Source organism: Spermophilus citellus (genome assembly GCF_964194105.1).
Source record: "Spermophilus citellus genome assembly, chromosome: 5".
Taxonomy (NCBI): Eukaryota; Metazoa; Chordata; class Mammalia; order Rodentia; family Sciuridae; genus Spermophilus; species Spermophilus citellus.
In genome coordinates this window covers 67,170,417-67,187,311 of record NC_138186.1, presented here as the reverse complement: position 1 = coordinate 67,187,311, position 16,895 = coordinate 67,170,417, and the positions used below count along the sequence as shown (strand labels likewise).

The 16,895-nt window shown below is 37.9% G+C and overlaps 2 protein-coding genes across 2 annotated transcripts in view; one reads left to right on the top strand and one right to left on the bottom strand.

Annotated features, from left to right (window-relative positions):
- PKHD1 (PKHD1 ciliary IPT domain containing fibrocystin/polyductin) overlaps positions 1-16,895 on the top strand; it is a gene marked incomplete at its 5' end in the record, with an annotated part of 435,617 nt that overhangs the window by 313,854 nt on the left and 104,868 nt on the right. The window contains 3 exons of the mRNA XM_081295270.1: positions 766-1,641; positions 2,371-2,539; positions 4,462-4,619. Of these exons, the coding sequence (XP_081151396.1) occupies positions 766-1,641; positions 2,371-2,539; positions 4,462-4,619 (1,203 nt within the window). The remainder of the gene's footprint in view (positions 1-765; positions 1,642-2,370; positions 2,540-4,461; positions 4,620-16,895) is intronic.
- LOC308650402 (uncharacterized protein) lies at positions 6,885-11,587 on the bottom strand (the record flags this gene model as incomplete). Its single annotated transcript, XM_081296433.1, has 2 exons — positions 11,224-11,587; positions 6,885-6,977 (listed from the first exon to the last, which is right to left on the bottom strand). The coding sequence occupies exons 1-2, from the start codon at positions 11,584-11,586 to the stop codon at positions 6,885-6,887; spliced, it is 456 nt and encodes a 151-aa protein (XP_081152559.1). The 5' UTR covers position 11,587.

Sequence of the window (16,895 nt, the reverse complement as noted above, 5' to 3'; positions counted from 1 at the left end):
ACAATATCTCCTTAAAACAGTACAAATAAAATCCTCAAGGAGACTAAATAATTTACTATCCTCTTCTGATATAAAAGCTGCAGAAAATCTTGTTATTATAGAAACGAAGCAGGAAATAAAGTATAGTTAGGATAAGAATACAGAAAAGATTTCATAAGGTCTTTTAAATTATTTTGAAAGTGTGTTATGGTTTCTGTTATATTTCCATCAAGTAACACATTTAATTTTAGATTTCTGGACATTAGTTGGACACAAGTAAATTTTGTACTTGTACTTCTCTTAACAAATGTTTAGAGTGTTTTATGGAGTTGGTCATTATATCAAATACATGATATCTTTGTGGAAATGGTTATGGTCTTTTTACTTGAACTCACTGAGACAGAGAGGAAGATTTGACTCAGGTGGGAAGCCAGGAACACATGTTCCTTTCATTGTTCCCCAGGACCTTGACCCAGCCCTCCACAAATGCACAGAATCTTTAAACCAGCTATACCTATATCCAAAGCCTTTCTCTTTCCTCTACATTTTCTTTCCTCTCTCCCCATCCTATTCTAGATACTCAGACTGCATGTGGAATCTTTTTATGAATTAATTTGATATTACTAGTGATTCATATTTTGATAGTGAGACTCAATGGTGTGAAATATAGAACTGGTGCTGTTTATAAACTGCTACATTTTAATTTAAAAAACTGCATGCCCTGTAGTGGACCTTCCTTTTGCATTTTATGAGGAAGAAGCCTGATGACATGTGTTTTGTTTGTAGGTTTCCTTCAACTTCTAAATGTGGAAATTCAGAATTTTGGCTCACCATCACATTCATCCATTGAATTCACTAATGTGTCAGCAGGATCCTGGATCATATCTTCTACGGTACACCAGAGCTGTGGCGGGGGCATTCATGCATCTGCAAGTCATGGCATAATTTTAAACGACAATATAGTGTTTGGCACAGCTGGCCATGGCATTGATTTGGAGGGTCAGGCCTACTCTCTCACTAATAATCTTGCAGTTTTGATGACACAGTCAGTGTGGTCTGCCATTTGGGTGGCAGGAATCAAAGTGAACCGTGCAATGGACATATACCTCCATGGCAATGTTGTGGCAGGATCAGAGAGACTTGGCTTTCACCTACGAGGACACAGGTGCTCCTCTCAAGTGCTTTGGTCTGGCAACGTGGCCCACTCAAACCTTCATGGCCTTCATGTGTTTAAGGAAAGTGGACCTGACAACTGTACCTGTATCACTGGCTTCCTGGCTTTCAAGAACTTTGACTATGGTGCGATGATACAGGTGGAGAATAGCGTGGAGATAGAGAATATCACTCTGGTAGACAACGCTATTGGTCTTTTGGCAGCAGTGTATGTGTCTTCTGTTCCACAGAGATCCATCAGAAATGTGCAGATTGTGCTTAGGAATTCAGTCATTATAGCCACCAGCTCCTCTTTTGACTGCATTCAGGACAGAATGAAGCCTTACTCAGCCAATGTGACATCAACAGATCGAGCGCCTCCCAATCCTAGAGGAGGCCGCGTTGGTATCCTGTGGCCTGGGTTCACCTCAGAACCAAACCAGTGGCCTCTGGAGCCATGGCACAAAGTGAGGAATGGCTATTCAGTTTCAGGAATCATGAAACTTGAAGGTAGGGTTTTGGACTTATCCAAGTAATCCAAACAGTTTCATACATGCATAGACTTTTAAATAGCATTCTGAAATTATATCAACCAAAAGGAATAGTGTAGTCTAGTGCTTGTGTCCAATTATAGTCTTCTGTTTTTATAGCCACAATGTGGTTTATAACGAAAGTGAGTTATTGCAGTTAATTGGTTTATACATGTTAGAGAGGTTTCATAGCAATTACTTAACTTGATTATTTGACAATTTTTTAGCTAGATGCTATTTATCCTGTTTTATAAGAGAGTAAACTGAGATGCAGGGATTATGCCTCATGTGATGTTGCTAGTAGAGGGATGAGTAGCTAAGGTTAAAATCATAGTTTTACCATAATTTGTGCAGTTCCTCTTATATCAGATCATTTTTGGATAAATGTACTCACTCCCCACTCACTTAGTTTACCTGGCAGTTGGTTTTTCTGTAAAATAAATGGATTTTGATCAAGTCTTTGATAAAAGTATTATTCTAAAGACTTTAATGTGTTAGAATACTCTTTTCTTCTGCATACAATGTCCATGTGTTAAAAATTATGGATATTTTATATAAAAATTTATGGAAACTCCCGAGCCTATCCTGAATAGCTTAAACTGACTCTGGGATATCCATTATTTATGGGAATATTTCATTGTGTAATCTGTATTTGTGATTGATGACTTACATGATATAATATTACAGTATATTTTAAATTTTTTTTCAGGTGTCACCTTTTCTGGTTTTGTAAAGAGTTGCTCTAGTGATGACCTGGACATTTGTATTCTGCCAAATGTAGAGAGCCCTGGAATCATGCACCCAATAATTGCAGAAAGGACTAGGATGCTCAGGATGAAAGATGAGAACAAGTTCTACTTTCCTCCATTACACCACAGGTACCACTTTGATTATTGAGAATAAGTCATGTTTTTGAAGTATTTGGCAATTCTTCAGCCATCCCCAGCTATTTTTTAGAAAAAAAATGAAATCATCAAAGATCTAGAAATAAGTTGCTGTAGAATGAAATAGGACATTGATTTAATGACCTCAGTTCTTTATCCCTCTTATATTCTTGTCCTTTCCTGTCTGATTTTTGAAATATCTCTTCCAACTAGGCAGAGGTTATTTTCTTCCCCTTGAGTTTGGAGTAAACCATCTGCCTTTCTTTGGCTGACAAAAGAGGTAGAAGTGATGAGGAGAACTATTTATTGATGCTGTTTTATAGTTTTGTCTTAATTAGAGAGACTTTTTGGGAATATTTTCAAAATAACTGGAAACAAATTGCCCTAATTCATCACTCTTTCATGAAGTAGTACAGTGTTAGTAGTCTTCAGAAAGAGATCCTTGTTATGAGGTGGCAAAGATCTTGAGAGACTTTGTGCAGACACAAGAATATAGAAGGAGATTATGTCTTCTTCCCAGAATCCTTGAGCTGAACCACGAGACAAATACGCACATTTCAACCCCGTGGTACTACTGTTCTTGGACACAGGATCTGAAAGTTTTTCAAGAATATGAAAATTAGACAGGGAGTATGGATCACTTGTACTTTCCCACAACACTGGAGAAACTCCGTTAATTTACGAAAAGAATCTAAAAAACCCCACCCTAATTGGAAAGTTTATGTGTTTGGCCTAACACCAGTCCCTTTTTTTTGATGTTCATTCTTGAACCATTTTAGTTACCTAAGCACTTAGATATGCAATCCATTGTGAATAACCATGTTTCCTTCTATTGTCCAAATTTTCTTCTGTTCACTTCTCATACCTATGGGTTGAAATAATTGTAAAGCTAGATGTCGTAGTCAGTTTGTGTGACTTTAACAAAATATCATAAACTGGATGATTTGTAAAGCCCAGAAATTTATTTCTTACAAGATCAAGGCACCAGAATGATTGGTGTCATGTGAGGGCTGCTGTCTGCTTCATCCTTCTGAGCGGAGGAATATGATATCCTCCCCTGATAGAGTGGACAGAAGGACAAAGAGTCTGTCTTCAATGTTGAGCCCTTTTATTAGGGTGCTAATCCCATTCATGAAGACCCTATCCTCATGACTCAGTCATATCCCAAAGGCCATACTTCTCAATACAGTTGCATTGGGATTAAGTTTCAACATGAATTTTGGAGAAGCAGCATCATTCAAACCACAGCATTACATGATTCTTCATTCTTTGTACAATAATACCAACATGTTGTTGGTATATATACAATAATATTTAATATTTTTACTACTGGCACCTAAAATAGTAGATAAGCCAAAATAAAATAAATGATCTATAATTCACTGTTATAAGGTACATACCTATTACTTATTTTATATACTACTCAACTAGAAGTGCAGGGATAATATATAGTTATATCACCATTATATTACCCAACCTGTCAGGAGTACTTTCCAATAGATCTTTGAATGAGATTATCTATTTTTACTGTTTGTATATAGTTTAAATATAGTTATATTTATAGAGATCATCTTAAAATATTACAAAACTCTGAATGTCTCTGAAGAAATTATTATGTTCAGTAGCTACTAGAAGTGGAAGCATGTATTATACCTTGCCTCTTAGAAATTCAATAATTCATGTAAATATTACATAACCAGATGTCCATAATATTTTATTAATAAAATTGTCTTTCTTCTTGACCATGTAACTGGGAAATAACTTATTTCCTATGGAGTTTTATTTCATATATCTACTTAACATATTATTAATGATACAATTCTGTTGAACTTATTATATATGAGCTTAGCACTACCCAATGTTTTCTTCTTGCTGCCTATCATGAAATGAGAGCTGCTTTTTGTCTTTATTCATAGGAGAGATTTGGAAAGAGTGACCTGCCCTGAATCAGATTGTGAAAGTCCAAGAAAATATCTCTTCAAGGATATGGATGGTAGAGCCCTGGGTCTGCCTCCACCAATCTCTGTATTTCCTAAAACTGAGGCAGAATGGACTGGATCTTTCTATAACACAGGTTGGTTGTGTCTGCACAGGATGCCAGTGGTAGTACTAGCATGTGTGTGAAGAAGCTGGTTGGGCTGTGTGGTCTAGTGGCAACAAAATATACTGCATAGGAACTGAGTTCTAGAGTTGGAGTCTGTGCTAATATACCATCAAAGTCACATGCATCATAGGAATTTCCTGTCATTAAGAGGTATCACAACATTACTGCCATGCCCTGTATGGTTTACCTGTGTCTATGATACAGGCACAGCATCCAGGTCTGTGCACAGGTGGAAGAATACTCCTCTCACTGGCTGAGTCATCTGGTTTGAGCAGCTGTCATACTCAATAATCCACAGCATGCATTGAACCAGCCCATTTGGATTTTGAGTCCACTTATCTCTTCTGTCAAAACTTAAAGGCTCTCACTCTGGACAGGGTGGTACAAGAGACACCACGAGGTTTGTCTCCCTTTTCTGCAAGTGTCCCTTAAACTGAGCTGTGCTCAGAAGTACTTCTTCTTTTTGATACAACCAGAGTCACTTTGCGTAGAAACTTTTATTTTTTTATTTTTATTTTTTTTTAAAGAGAGAGTGAGAGAGGAGAGAGAGAGAGAATTTTTAATATTTATTTTTTAGTTCTCTGCCTCAGTCTGGCTGGGCACAGAATCACGAGCCACTCAAGCAGGAACAAAACTTTATTTTTGAAAAAGCCGCAAATACTCCGTACTCACAGGCAAGCCAAAAATCGGTCCACCCACGCTCACGTCTACCGGAAGGGGGGGGGACCTCCCCCGGAATTCCCTCCTACTATCCTTCCCCAACCAATGGGAACTCTCCAGGAGTCTGGTAACATGAGTCCCGTAGCAGGCCAAGGTGAACAGCAGGAGTCCAATTTCCATATGAATGTAAATCTTAACATAATCATATCATCTCAATGGCTAGCTGGCATCACCTTACAACCAAAAGTGCCATGCATCATATTATTTGCTTGTGGCTCCTAGCATCTGCCCCCTTCTGTTTAATTAAGCAACAGGCAATGTGGCTAGGGACGGTGCCTGTTAGGTATGTCCAATTCAACATATGGTTCTTACCCATCATTGGAAAACTGACCTCTAGGCGTCAGCCTCCTGTCTTAGGTTGATACCACTGCAACTGAATCATACCCGTCACTGACTACCGGTCCAGTATATAGCCATACCTGTGGATAGGCCTATGCATCAGTGGGGGGGGGTGAGGTTCTTTGCCTCACCTCTGTTGGCCCCCAAATTTGACCTTGGTGCCGGTGGGGGGGGTGAAGTTCTTTGCCTCACCTCAGTTGGCCCCCAAAATTAGACCATCACTAGTAGAAGGGAGGAGGATACAGAAATGCCACGACATCAAGTCAATAGACGGCTCTTTAGGAAAAATTGCACCACTGGTGACACTACAGCAAAGATACGCCAGCACTACCATAATTCGCTGCATCAACAGATAGAGCACAATGCATACAAGTGATACATAGTCCAGGCAAGTTTTGTAAGCAGTTCAAAGTGGAGGAATCTATCAATATGTCCATTTCCTCCCAAAATAAGTCGACTCAGTGATTGAGCATTACTTGTTGAGTTATTATTCATTGATGCATCAGTTTATACAGTTTGTTGTGATAATTATTGAAGAAGTTGTAGTTTGGTTTCATCTTTATCTTCACCGGCACTGGGATGAAAATAGGGATTGACAATGATGTTAAGAAAAGAGAAGAAAAATGTAACATTTCAACAGGTATTAAGAAAACAATTTTTAGAACAATTTACATTATCCTGAACAGAATTATTAAATATAATGAAAAGGAAAGGTGAAAGTAAACAAACAGATCTGTTAACCTGCTTATTTGTACACATATTAAAACAGTCTTCAACAGCTGTTTACCCAAATTAAATTAAACCATTAAAATCACGTGAATAATAAAAAAAATTTGGGATCCATATTTTTATGAGCGCTCCTCATATATGATATATGGACATACGCACATACAGACATACGACACAAAACAGAAATGTGCACACGTAACATACAACATATAAGACAATAGTAAAGGCCTTGTAGATTACCTAGGTGAAATCTCCATTGCAATGTTTAAAAACTCCATAGTCAAAACTAAAACTGATCAGAAAAACATTAATTTATGTCTGTATGAGCTCAAAATTAAAATGGAACTTTATGATGTGGGAAAACCAATAATAAAATAGATATTGAAAAAAGCATCCTGGTTGATCACTGTCAAAGATGTAAGAATAGCCAAGCTGGAGTTCTGGATATCAGCTGTTATGGATTTGAGTCACATCATCTTCTTTTTCTGTAGAAATTGTTTTGGTTAATCTCTCTGGAATCCAAATCGGCTGCTGTTCCTCCTGTGGAAAAACACAGACAGAGCCCCGACTCCAGACTATCACTGGATCCGGACCTTTCCATTGTCCTGTTAGAATATCTTTCCAAAGTACCTTAGGCTTATGTACATTTTTTGGATACAAATGTCTTTCCGCAGCACTAAGTCCCGATGAATCCAAATTTAAAAAGTTTAGAGTAAAAAGGGTTATTTTAAGTTTATCTTTGGGGGATATATACCCCTTTCCAATTCCCTCCTTTTGTTTTAATAAGTACATTTTAATAGTTTGATGAGCTCTTTCAACTATGCCTTGTCCTTGTGGATTGTATGGAATTCCTGTTATGTGAGTAATGCCAAATGATGAACAAAATTGTTTAAAAGAGGTGGAAGTATAACCAGGACCATTGTCCATTTTTAACTGTTTTGGAACACCCACAGTGGCAAAATTTTGTAAGCAATGAGCTATAACATCTTTAGTTTTTTCTCTGGTATGAAGGGAGCCCATCAAAAATCCGGAAGAAGTATCAACTGTAACATGTAAATATTTTAATTTTCCAAATTCTGGCAAGTGTGTGACGTTCATCTGCCAAATATAGTTAGGTATCAATCCTCTAGGATTGACTCCAAGATTAACTTGTGGTAAAAATGTCACACAATTTTGACATTGTTTTATTATATGTCTGGCTTGTTCTGTAGTTATTTTAAAATGCTTTTGTAAAGTATTAGCATTGACATGGAACCTTTTATGAAAATTTATAGCTTCTTCTATTGTGGAGAAAATATGTATGTCATGTGTAGATTTATCTACTAGTTCATTGCCCATACTAAGGGCTCCAGGCAATCCTGTATGTGCCCTGATATGTCCTAAAAAGAATGGATCTTTTCTGTCCCAGATTAGACTTTGTATACCGGAAAACAAAGAGAAAACAGTAGAAGAAGGTGAAATCCTACCAGCATCTTCAAGGAATACTATAGCATTAACTACATACTGACTATCAGAAAATAAATTAAATACAGAATCTTTAAACATCACAAAAGCTTGTAATACTGCATTAAGCTCTAACTTTTGAGCTGATTGTTTGGGTACTAAAAATGTAAAAGTTTGATCAGGAGTAACTACTGCTGCTGTACCATTGTCTGACCCATCAGTGAATATATTTGGAGCATTCATGACAGGGGTTTTTCTTGTCATTTTTGGAAAAACTACAGGATGCTTAGACCAAAAAGACAACAAAGGATTAGATGGTAAGTGATTATCAAATGAAACACTAGTTTTACACATGATTATTGCCCAAGTATTTAACTCATTAGCTAACTCATCAATTTGATCCATAGTATATGGAGTAATAATTTTATTGGGAGAAATCCCAAAAACTCCCTTTGCTGCTTTTATTCCTTTGAGTATTAATTGTCCTACAGCCTCAGGATATCTAGTAAGAATAGTGTTAGGAGAATAAGATAAATGTATCCACAATAATGGACCTTCCTGCCAAAATACTCCTGTAGGAATATTTTTTGTTGGTAGTACAATAAATAATAAAGGCAAACTTATATCAATTCTATCCAAATGCATATTTTCCATATATGTTTCAATGATTTTTAATGCTTTTCTTGCTTCAGGCGTTAACATGCCGGGTGAATTTGGATCTGATGGACCTTTTAGAATATCAAATAAAGGTCCCAACTCTCCTGTTGGTATGCCTAGATAAGGCCTTATCCAATTTATATCTCCCAATAACTTTTGAAAGTCATTAAGTGATTTGAGTTGATCTACTCGTATTTCAATTTTTGGTGGACGGACCATGGTTGAGGATAATAGAACTCCTAAATAATTAATTGGAAGATTTAATTGTACTTTATCTATTGCTATCTCTAGATTATAATTTTTCAATAAGTTTGTAAGTGTGGCATAACATTCTAGCAATGTGTTTTTATCTTTATGTGTCAATAATACATCATCCATATAGTGAAATATTTTTAGTTCAGGATTTTGATTTCTAAGTGGCTGGATTGCTTTATTAACATAAATTTGACACATAGTTGGGCTGTTAGCCATCCCTTGAGGGAGTACTTTCCGTTCATATCTCTGATCAGGACCTTCATGATTCAGTGCAGGGATAGTAAATGCAAAATGTGGACTATCCTCGGGATGAATTGGAATTGAAAAGAAACAATCTTTAATATCTATAGCTAAAACATGCTAGGTTTTTGGTAAAGCAGACAATTGGGGAATCCCTGATTGAGCAGGTCCCATAATAACCATCTCATTATTAATGGCTCTTAAATCTTGTAATAATCTCCATTTACCAGATTTCTTTTTAATGACAAAAATGGGAGTATTATGGGGGGATACGGAAGGTTGTATATGTCCTTCTGCTAATTGTTGTCTGACCAAGTCATGGGCTACTTGTATCTTTTCTTTAGTCAGGGGCCACTGAGGAACCCACACTGGTCTTTCTGATTTCCAAGTAATTTTGATTGTCTCAGTGGCCTTTTCTGAAAACCCAATCCATGTCTATTTATTTCTTGATGTATTTGAATAGGTTCAGTCATACCTTGTTCTTGTTCTCTTAATCTTTTTTCTTTCCTAAAGCCTTGTTTAGCCCTAGTAGTGGGCACGTTAGGATTGATGTTATTTGTTAATGTCAATCCTAATTGATCTAGGACATCTCGTCCCCATAAATTTACGGGAAGATGATCCAATACATAGGGCTGTATAGTTCCTTCACATCCTTCAGGATCCCTCCAATCTAATACCATAGCACTTCTATGGGGATTTGTTGCCACTCCTAGGCCTCGAAGCGTTTGAGTGGCTTGTTGTAATGGCCAATGTTTTGGCCATTCTTGACGAGATATGATGCTGAGGTCAGCACCTGTGTCCAGCAGCCCATTAAAGTCATGTCCTTGAATATTTAATTTTAGCATCGGGCGAGAATCTAAATTTAAAGACAGCATAGCCCAATCTACACCTGTGGAGCCTAATCCCTTGGAACCTCTTCTACATTACAACTGGAAAATTTATCATGCAGGCTGGGTATTATTAATAACTGTGCTATTCTATCTCCTGGTGAAATTACTGATATACCTCTTGGAGAACTAGCTATAATTTTTATTTCACCCTCATAATTGGGATCAATTACTCCAGGACTTATCATAAGTCCTTTTAGTGTAGAAGAACTGCGTCCCAATAATAAGCCTACTGTTCCCTGGGGAAGAGGTCCTTTTACTCCTGTGGGAATGATTTGAACTCCCATCTCTGGAGTTAGTACTGCTCTGGCAGAGGCGCAGATGTCCAACCCTGCACTCCCTCTAGTTTGTCTGATGAGGGATTTAATGGATAATGCGTCCTGGGCACTACCTTGATGGTGCTGCTGGGTTCCTCCATTGCCCCGTATATTTGTGGTTTTGGGCCCCGGGGCATTGGGCCCTCTAGTCCGTTTTTTGGCAATGGAGCCTGATACCTTTCTCCACGATATCGTGGGTAAACACTTGGTCCTTGTCCGTTTTTTTGATAACGGAATACCCTCTATGGTGGTGTGAGAACAGCATTCATTAGCCCAATGTTTCCCTCTATGGCATCGTGGGCAAATACCCGGTATTCTATTCCTTTGATACCTAGTTTTGTTAAACCCTCCTCTTATGGGGCAACTCCTTTTAAAATGTCCTGTTTGATTACAATTATAGCATGTTTTTGGCCTGGCATCTAAAGCCTGTTGTATTGCTGCTAAGACTTGCCCTTGTTCATTAATGTCTCTACATAATTTAATATATGTGTTTAAATCTTCATGTCTCCATGGTCTAATGACCTCTCTGCAGCAATGATTTGCTTGGTCATAAGCCAGTTGTTTTATAAATGGCATTGCCTGTTCTGTATTTCCAAATATTCTAGAGGCTGTCTGAATAAGCCTATCTACAAATTCAGCGTAAGGTTCATTAGTTCCTTGTATTACCTTAGATAATTGACCTTGTAAATCTCCATGCCCCTGTAAAGTTTTCCATACCCTAACTGCATCTACAGCAATTTGTGCGTATACGCCAGGGTCATATTCAATTTGCTGTCTCTGACCCTTATAAGGTCCCTTTCCTAATAACATATCTAGATTTCTTTGAGGGTAACCGGCTTCTGCATTTTGCCTAGCTGTCTCCATGCAAAATTCCTCATTGGCAACCTTCCATAACAAATATTGTCCTCCATTTAGCACAGATCGACACATGTTAGCCCAATCTGCTGGTGTCATGTCCAAGTTGGTAACAGATTCGACCATGCTTACCGTGAAGGGAGCTTGCGGCCCATAGGTTGTTACAGCCTCCTTTAATTGCTTTACTGTTTTGAAATCTAAAGCACGGTGAATTTGTTGCCCTCCTGCCTGCTCAAGTACAGGGCATGCTAATCTTTGGGGTCCTGCCTCAGAATTCCGTCCATCAACTACGGGAGTTGAGGGCCGCTCAGCTGTAGATGGAGCTGTTGGTTGAATTACGCCCTCTGGTGATAGAACGGAGTTAGTAGCAGCCTCCTGTTGTAATTCTCCACCTGATGGCTGTTTTTCCTCTAAGCTTTCTTTCTTTAAATTTTCCTCTGTCTGACTAGCTTGAGAGACCTTCTCTTTTGCTTGACCTAGCGTTTTTTCTACCATAGTTTGGACCTCTAACAATTTACTTAACAGTTTTTTGGTTTGTTTTTACTAGATTCTAATCTACTATAAAGGTAACGTAACCCAATATGATAGGATAAAACAAAGCTGAAGCAGAATGAAACAAAAACGGAGCAGAGAATGGTTATATCAATTTTCTCTTTCTCAGGGCCGAATAACTTCAAACCTTGAGCCAACCATTTTTCCCAGTTTGCCTGAGAAAATTCTAGGGCTAGGGAGCTTGAAATAAAAACAAAATAAATCAAAACAAGAACACATTGTTTTTTGAAATGGTCACCCATTCTGTCACCTTCCCTCAGGGGCGAGCAATTTTACTCACCTCTAAGTTTCAGGCGTTCCCCGTCCGGGCCACCAATTGCCTCAGTCTGGCTGGGCACAGAATCACGAGCCACTCAAGCAGGAACAAAACTTTATTTTTGAAAAATCCGCCAATACTCCGTACGCACAGGCAAGCCAAAAACCGGTCCACCCACGCGCGCGTCTACCGGAACCGGGGGACCCGGACCTCCCCCGGAATTCCCTCCTACTATCCTTCCCCAACCAATGGGAACTCTCCAGGAGTCTGGTAACATGAGTCCCGTAGCAGGCCTAGGTGAACAGCAGGAGTCCAATTTCCATATGAATGTAAATCTTAACATAATCATATCATCTCAATGGCTAGCTGGCATCACCTTACAACCAAAAGTGCCGTGCATCATATTATTTGCTTGTAGCTCCTAGCAGTTCTCAGCGGACACATCATCTTTGTTGGTATGTAGTGCTGCAGATCGAACCCGGGCCGCAGGCATGCCAGGCGAGCGCGCTACCGCTTGAGCCACATCCCCAGCCCTGCGTAGAAACTTTTATATCTGGGTCCTTGGGAAGGTCATTGTCTTTATATTTCCACTAACAATGAGACTCTGAATTCCCATTTGAATTCATCTGGAACCTGTTGCAGGCATATTTAAAGAATGTTTCCTGCTTTCTCCCTGCTTCATCGGTTTATTCTTTGAAGATTTCTTTTCTGACCACTCTTCTCCTTTTTAAGTTCTGAATGTATGACTGTCCCAGGACTATGTTCTTAGAACTTTTACTTCTTTTCCCTAATTTTGCTCAGGACCAAGATGGAAATACCATTCATTCAATGGTGATAACTTTCAGTTTGCAGAACCAGCCCATAGTCCAATCTTTACACAATAGCCAGAATTATCTTTCTAACTTTCCAGTGGCATTCCATGCACACAGAATTAAATCAGAATTAAATCCAAACAACCAGCCTAGGAGAGTTGGAGTATCTGACTCCTGCCTGCTCATTCTCTCATCACCTATGGCTTCCCCTTTGCTTACCTATCATGGTCTTCTTAACAATTTTTCCTTTAATGTAAAACACTTATCCCTAGCTCAGGGTATTTGTACTGGCTACTATTCTGTTTGGAACATCTTATTATCTCTTCTTTAAGAACTGATTCCCTTTTTTCAAATAATGACTCCTCAGAGAAACCATCCATAACCACTCATCTGGAGAATTATTTTGTCCACTATTATCTGGCCCCACTAGGCATGCATTTTTATTATTATTTTTTGGTCAGAATACCATTACCTGACAATATATTATAAATATAATTGCTTAATTGTTGATCTGTTATTTGCTGCTTTAAACACAAACTTGATGAGGGCTGGGATTTTGTCTGGCTTACTGATGTGTATTTGGGATGATGCCCAACAAATATTGGTTGACTGGCTCATCAAATGAATGGGTATGGATACCCAGGAAGAATGTTAACAGTATTTGTTCCAAACCATTCAAGAGCATCCAGAAGAAATTAAGGCCTTCAGGTCATTGGCTTATGGATTTATCTCTAATATTGAAGTCTGCAATGCAGAAGATTCTAGGTAAATTTTTTACTTGGCTGCATCTTTCTTCCATTTGAACTACTGTCACAGTATAAAATTTGGCATTTAGTATATTGGTATAATTCTTTTAATTTCCATAAAATTCCATGTTTGAACAGTTATACTTTTTTATATTCATCTTGCATCTTTCTATATATTGAAGACTTATCCTTGCAATAGAGTGACATGCTGTGGAGTCTATGGTATAGGTTTTAAAGTCATGCTGAGAATGTAGAAATGCTGAGTAAATATTAATTTTAGTATATAGGTTATATTTATGAATATAACCAGCAAATACATGTTTGCACAGAAGAATGAAATTCAGATACACACATACACATACATGTACATATATATGGAGAGAGAGAAAAAATATGTGGAGAGTTGTAAAAGAAAAATAAAGATGATAGGCAGCTACTCTTCCATTTACTGCTAGATCTACTCAAATAGATTTCTATAGTTAGATTTTCTATTGATTTTAAGAATAATCTCACTTTCGCAAGTTTTTGTACCATCCCATGTGTAAACCCATGAATTGTGGGACTTTTCTGGACTTGTTATTTGGTAAGGGACATATTTCTGTGCAATTAATAACAAGGGATATGGGTTCTATAATGTTTAATGAAAATTTCATCCTAAAAGAAAAGAAAAAGGACTAAAGATAATGTCTAGTTCAAATGCAAAGCTTAGAATCAAGTGGTTTATGTAGCTAATCCCAGAAAACTTCAGTAAGAAAGTGGGAAATGAGACTGGGAAATAAAGCCAATAAAGGGTGTGTCATCAAACAAGTGAGCACTGTGTAAGCTAGAGCTCAACTCTGCTGGAAACTCCAGGAGATCATGACCCCAAATGGTCCCAACCAAACCTTGAGAAAGCTAATGATGCACTTACAAGTTATACATCTTATTGCCATAGAATGAGAGATGCTTCAGGCTATATGGACTCTCTAGCCCTTGGGCTTTCTCTCACCACAGACCAAGTATACTCTTTCCTGTAGCCAGAAAAGATTTTTTTTTTCTTAGAAGGAAGTCATAGGTTTTTGCAGTAGCACACTTTGATATGCAAAGGTGGGTGCCAAAAACAAGGATGTGAAAATATCTGTTACAAATAGAACTCTGAAATATAAATCCAATGCTCCATGTTTAAATCATAGGAACATTTTTATGAACCTTAGGTGGTTGCTTACCACAATATGCAATTCATTATTTGGGCACAAATATGCTGTTGCCATTGTTTGCAATGCTGGTGTGTTAGTTTTTCCTCAGCTCTCTACCATGGCTATGAAACACGAATCAATGGTAAAACTCTGGAAGGTAATATAATACCACCTGCCATTTACTATCAGGATATGGACTAGTGTATATATATGTATGTGACTGGCTGAGTGTATATATGAAGCGGTGTATGACCAACTGTCTAAGATCCTGATGTTTTTTGAAGCTTTATAAAAATTAGATGACGTTGCTATAGGTGCCAATGGCAAGGATTCTCACAGTGGAATTTGCTGTTTGATGCATTAGGAAAATAATACATATCCTCCTTCAGTAAAGGAGACAACACTGAGTCATGGTGCTTTCTAGGTATTAATAGATTTGTAGTATTTTCCTTTGATTTCCAAAATATGGGTAAATCTTTTCTTCACTAAGGCAAGGCTTAAACATTTTTAAACTATTCTCTCTTAGATACTTTCTAGTCCTTGTCCATAATCTATTAGATGAGAAAAGCATAAATTTAATTGTAAGATAATTGTATTTTGTATTTTTAAGGCAGCAGTCTGTGCTCTTTTGTCAATCAGAGAAAGGAATGTGACTCAGGTGGAAATGGAGACCACTAGAATTGAGGCTCAGTTTACTCCTAATATCATTGGGTTTGTCATACCCTTATGTCTTTTATCTCTTTCATTGGCAAATCTCTCCTATCCGTTTGAAATCCACTGTTCTTTGAGGTTTACTTTGAATTTGGAAACAACTGATTTTATTTGCACATTTAAGTTGTACTCACTGGGTCCCAAGCATACTGTCAGGCATCAGGAGCAAAAACCACCTGTGTGGATCAGCTAGTAGGAACGCTGTGCCAGTGTTTTGCTATCTGTGTAGTGCAGGGTGTGTAGCCAGGGGAAAAAGTGAACTGTTAATTTTGCTTTATACTTATCTGCAAGTTTGCATTTGCAGCCAACCTTGAAAAATTCATGGCAATAGAGTGCAAGACAGCTAATCCCAAATAGGCGATCCTTTGCAAACTACTTGCATTTTATTCCAGAAAGAATTTCTTTTGATTAGATCTGTAAGTCCAGAATCATTTAGAAAAAACAAAGCCTTGAAATTAATATCTCACTTAGATGAATATTAATACCAGGGCTTTCCATTCTGGCTTCTTAATCATTTCCTGTTTGTCCCCTTCTAAAATGGATGGCATCACCTCCCAGACTAGTTCACACATGGGAAGGACCTGTGCTGGTGTGAGGGGACTGAAAGAAATCAGAGCTTTAGTTTTGACAGCATTCGGCAATTTCTCAACCATGCTGAAGAAGGCTAGGAGGGAGATAATATAGAAGCTAGAGTTACTTGAGCACCTTTCGTGTGCTAAATGCTGAATTTGGCATTCTCCTTCATTCCAAAAATGTGTTTTTGTTTGATGACTATCTACCAGTATCTTTCTACATGGAAACCATATAGTGACCAGGATGGTATCATGAAATATATGCACAAAACACAGTAGAGATAAGACGGATTAAAAAAAATAGTGTTTTAGACTAGAGAATTAAAATTGTGCATGGGATATATGGAAGTAGATATTTGAAACAGGGTTACATTTCAGTTAAAAATTGAAGGAAGAGTGAGGAGTCACTACTCTGAGAAAGGGGAGGAGATTTCCAGGGAGGGGGACCAGTCAGAGCATGGGCTCTGAGATAAGAATGATCTCAGCAAGTTTGAGGGTGTGGGTAGAAAGGAGACCACTGTGAATGACATGTAGTTAATGAGAAATAGTTGCAGGTAGACAGGAGCAAGCTCCTTTGTAGGCCAGGTTAACAGGCTTGCAATTTGTTAAAATGGAATTATTTAATTTTATTATGCATGTTTAAGTTGTACACCATGATGTTTTGATATGCATAGACAAATGGTTGCTCTAGTCAAGCAAATTAGCATATCTTCATCTCAGATAGTTATTCATCTTTTTTGTGGCAAGAGCACCAAAAATTAATTATTAGTAAAAATTTGATTATAATACAATGTTATTAACTGTAGCCCTCATATGGTACATTAGTCTCTAGACTTATTCTCTCTACAAATCTGTAAGTTTGTCCACTGTTTTACATCTACTTATTTCCTCTCCCCGCTACCCCTCTATCCCTGGTAAGTACTGTTTTATTCTCTATTTCTATGGACTATGTTAAAGGTTCAAGAAGGAGGTGGTAGGAT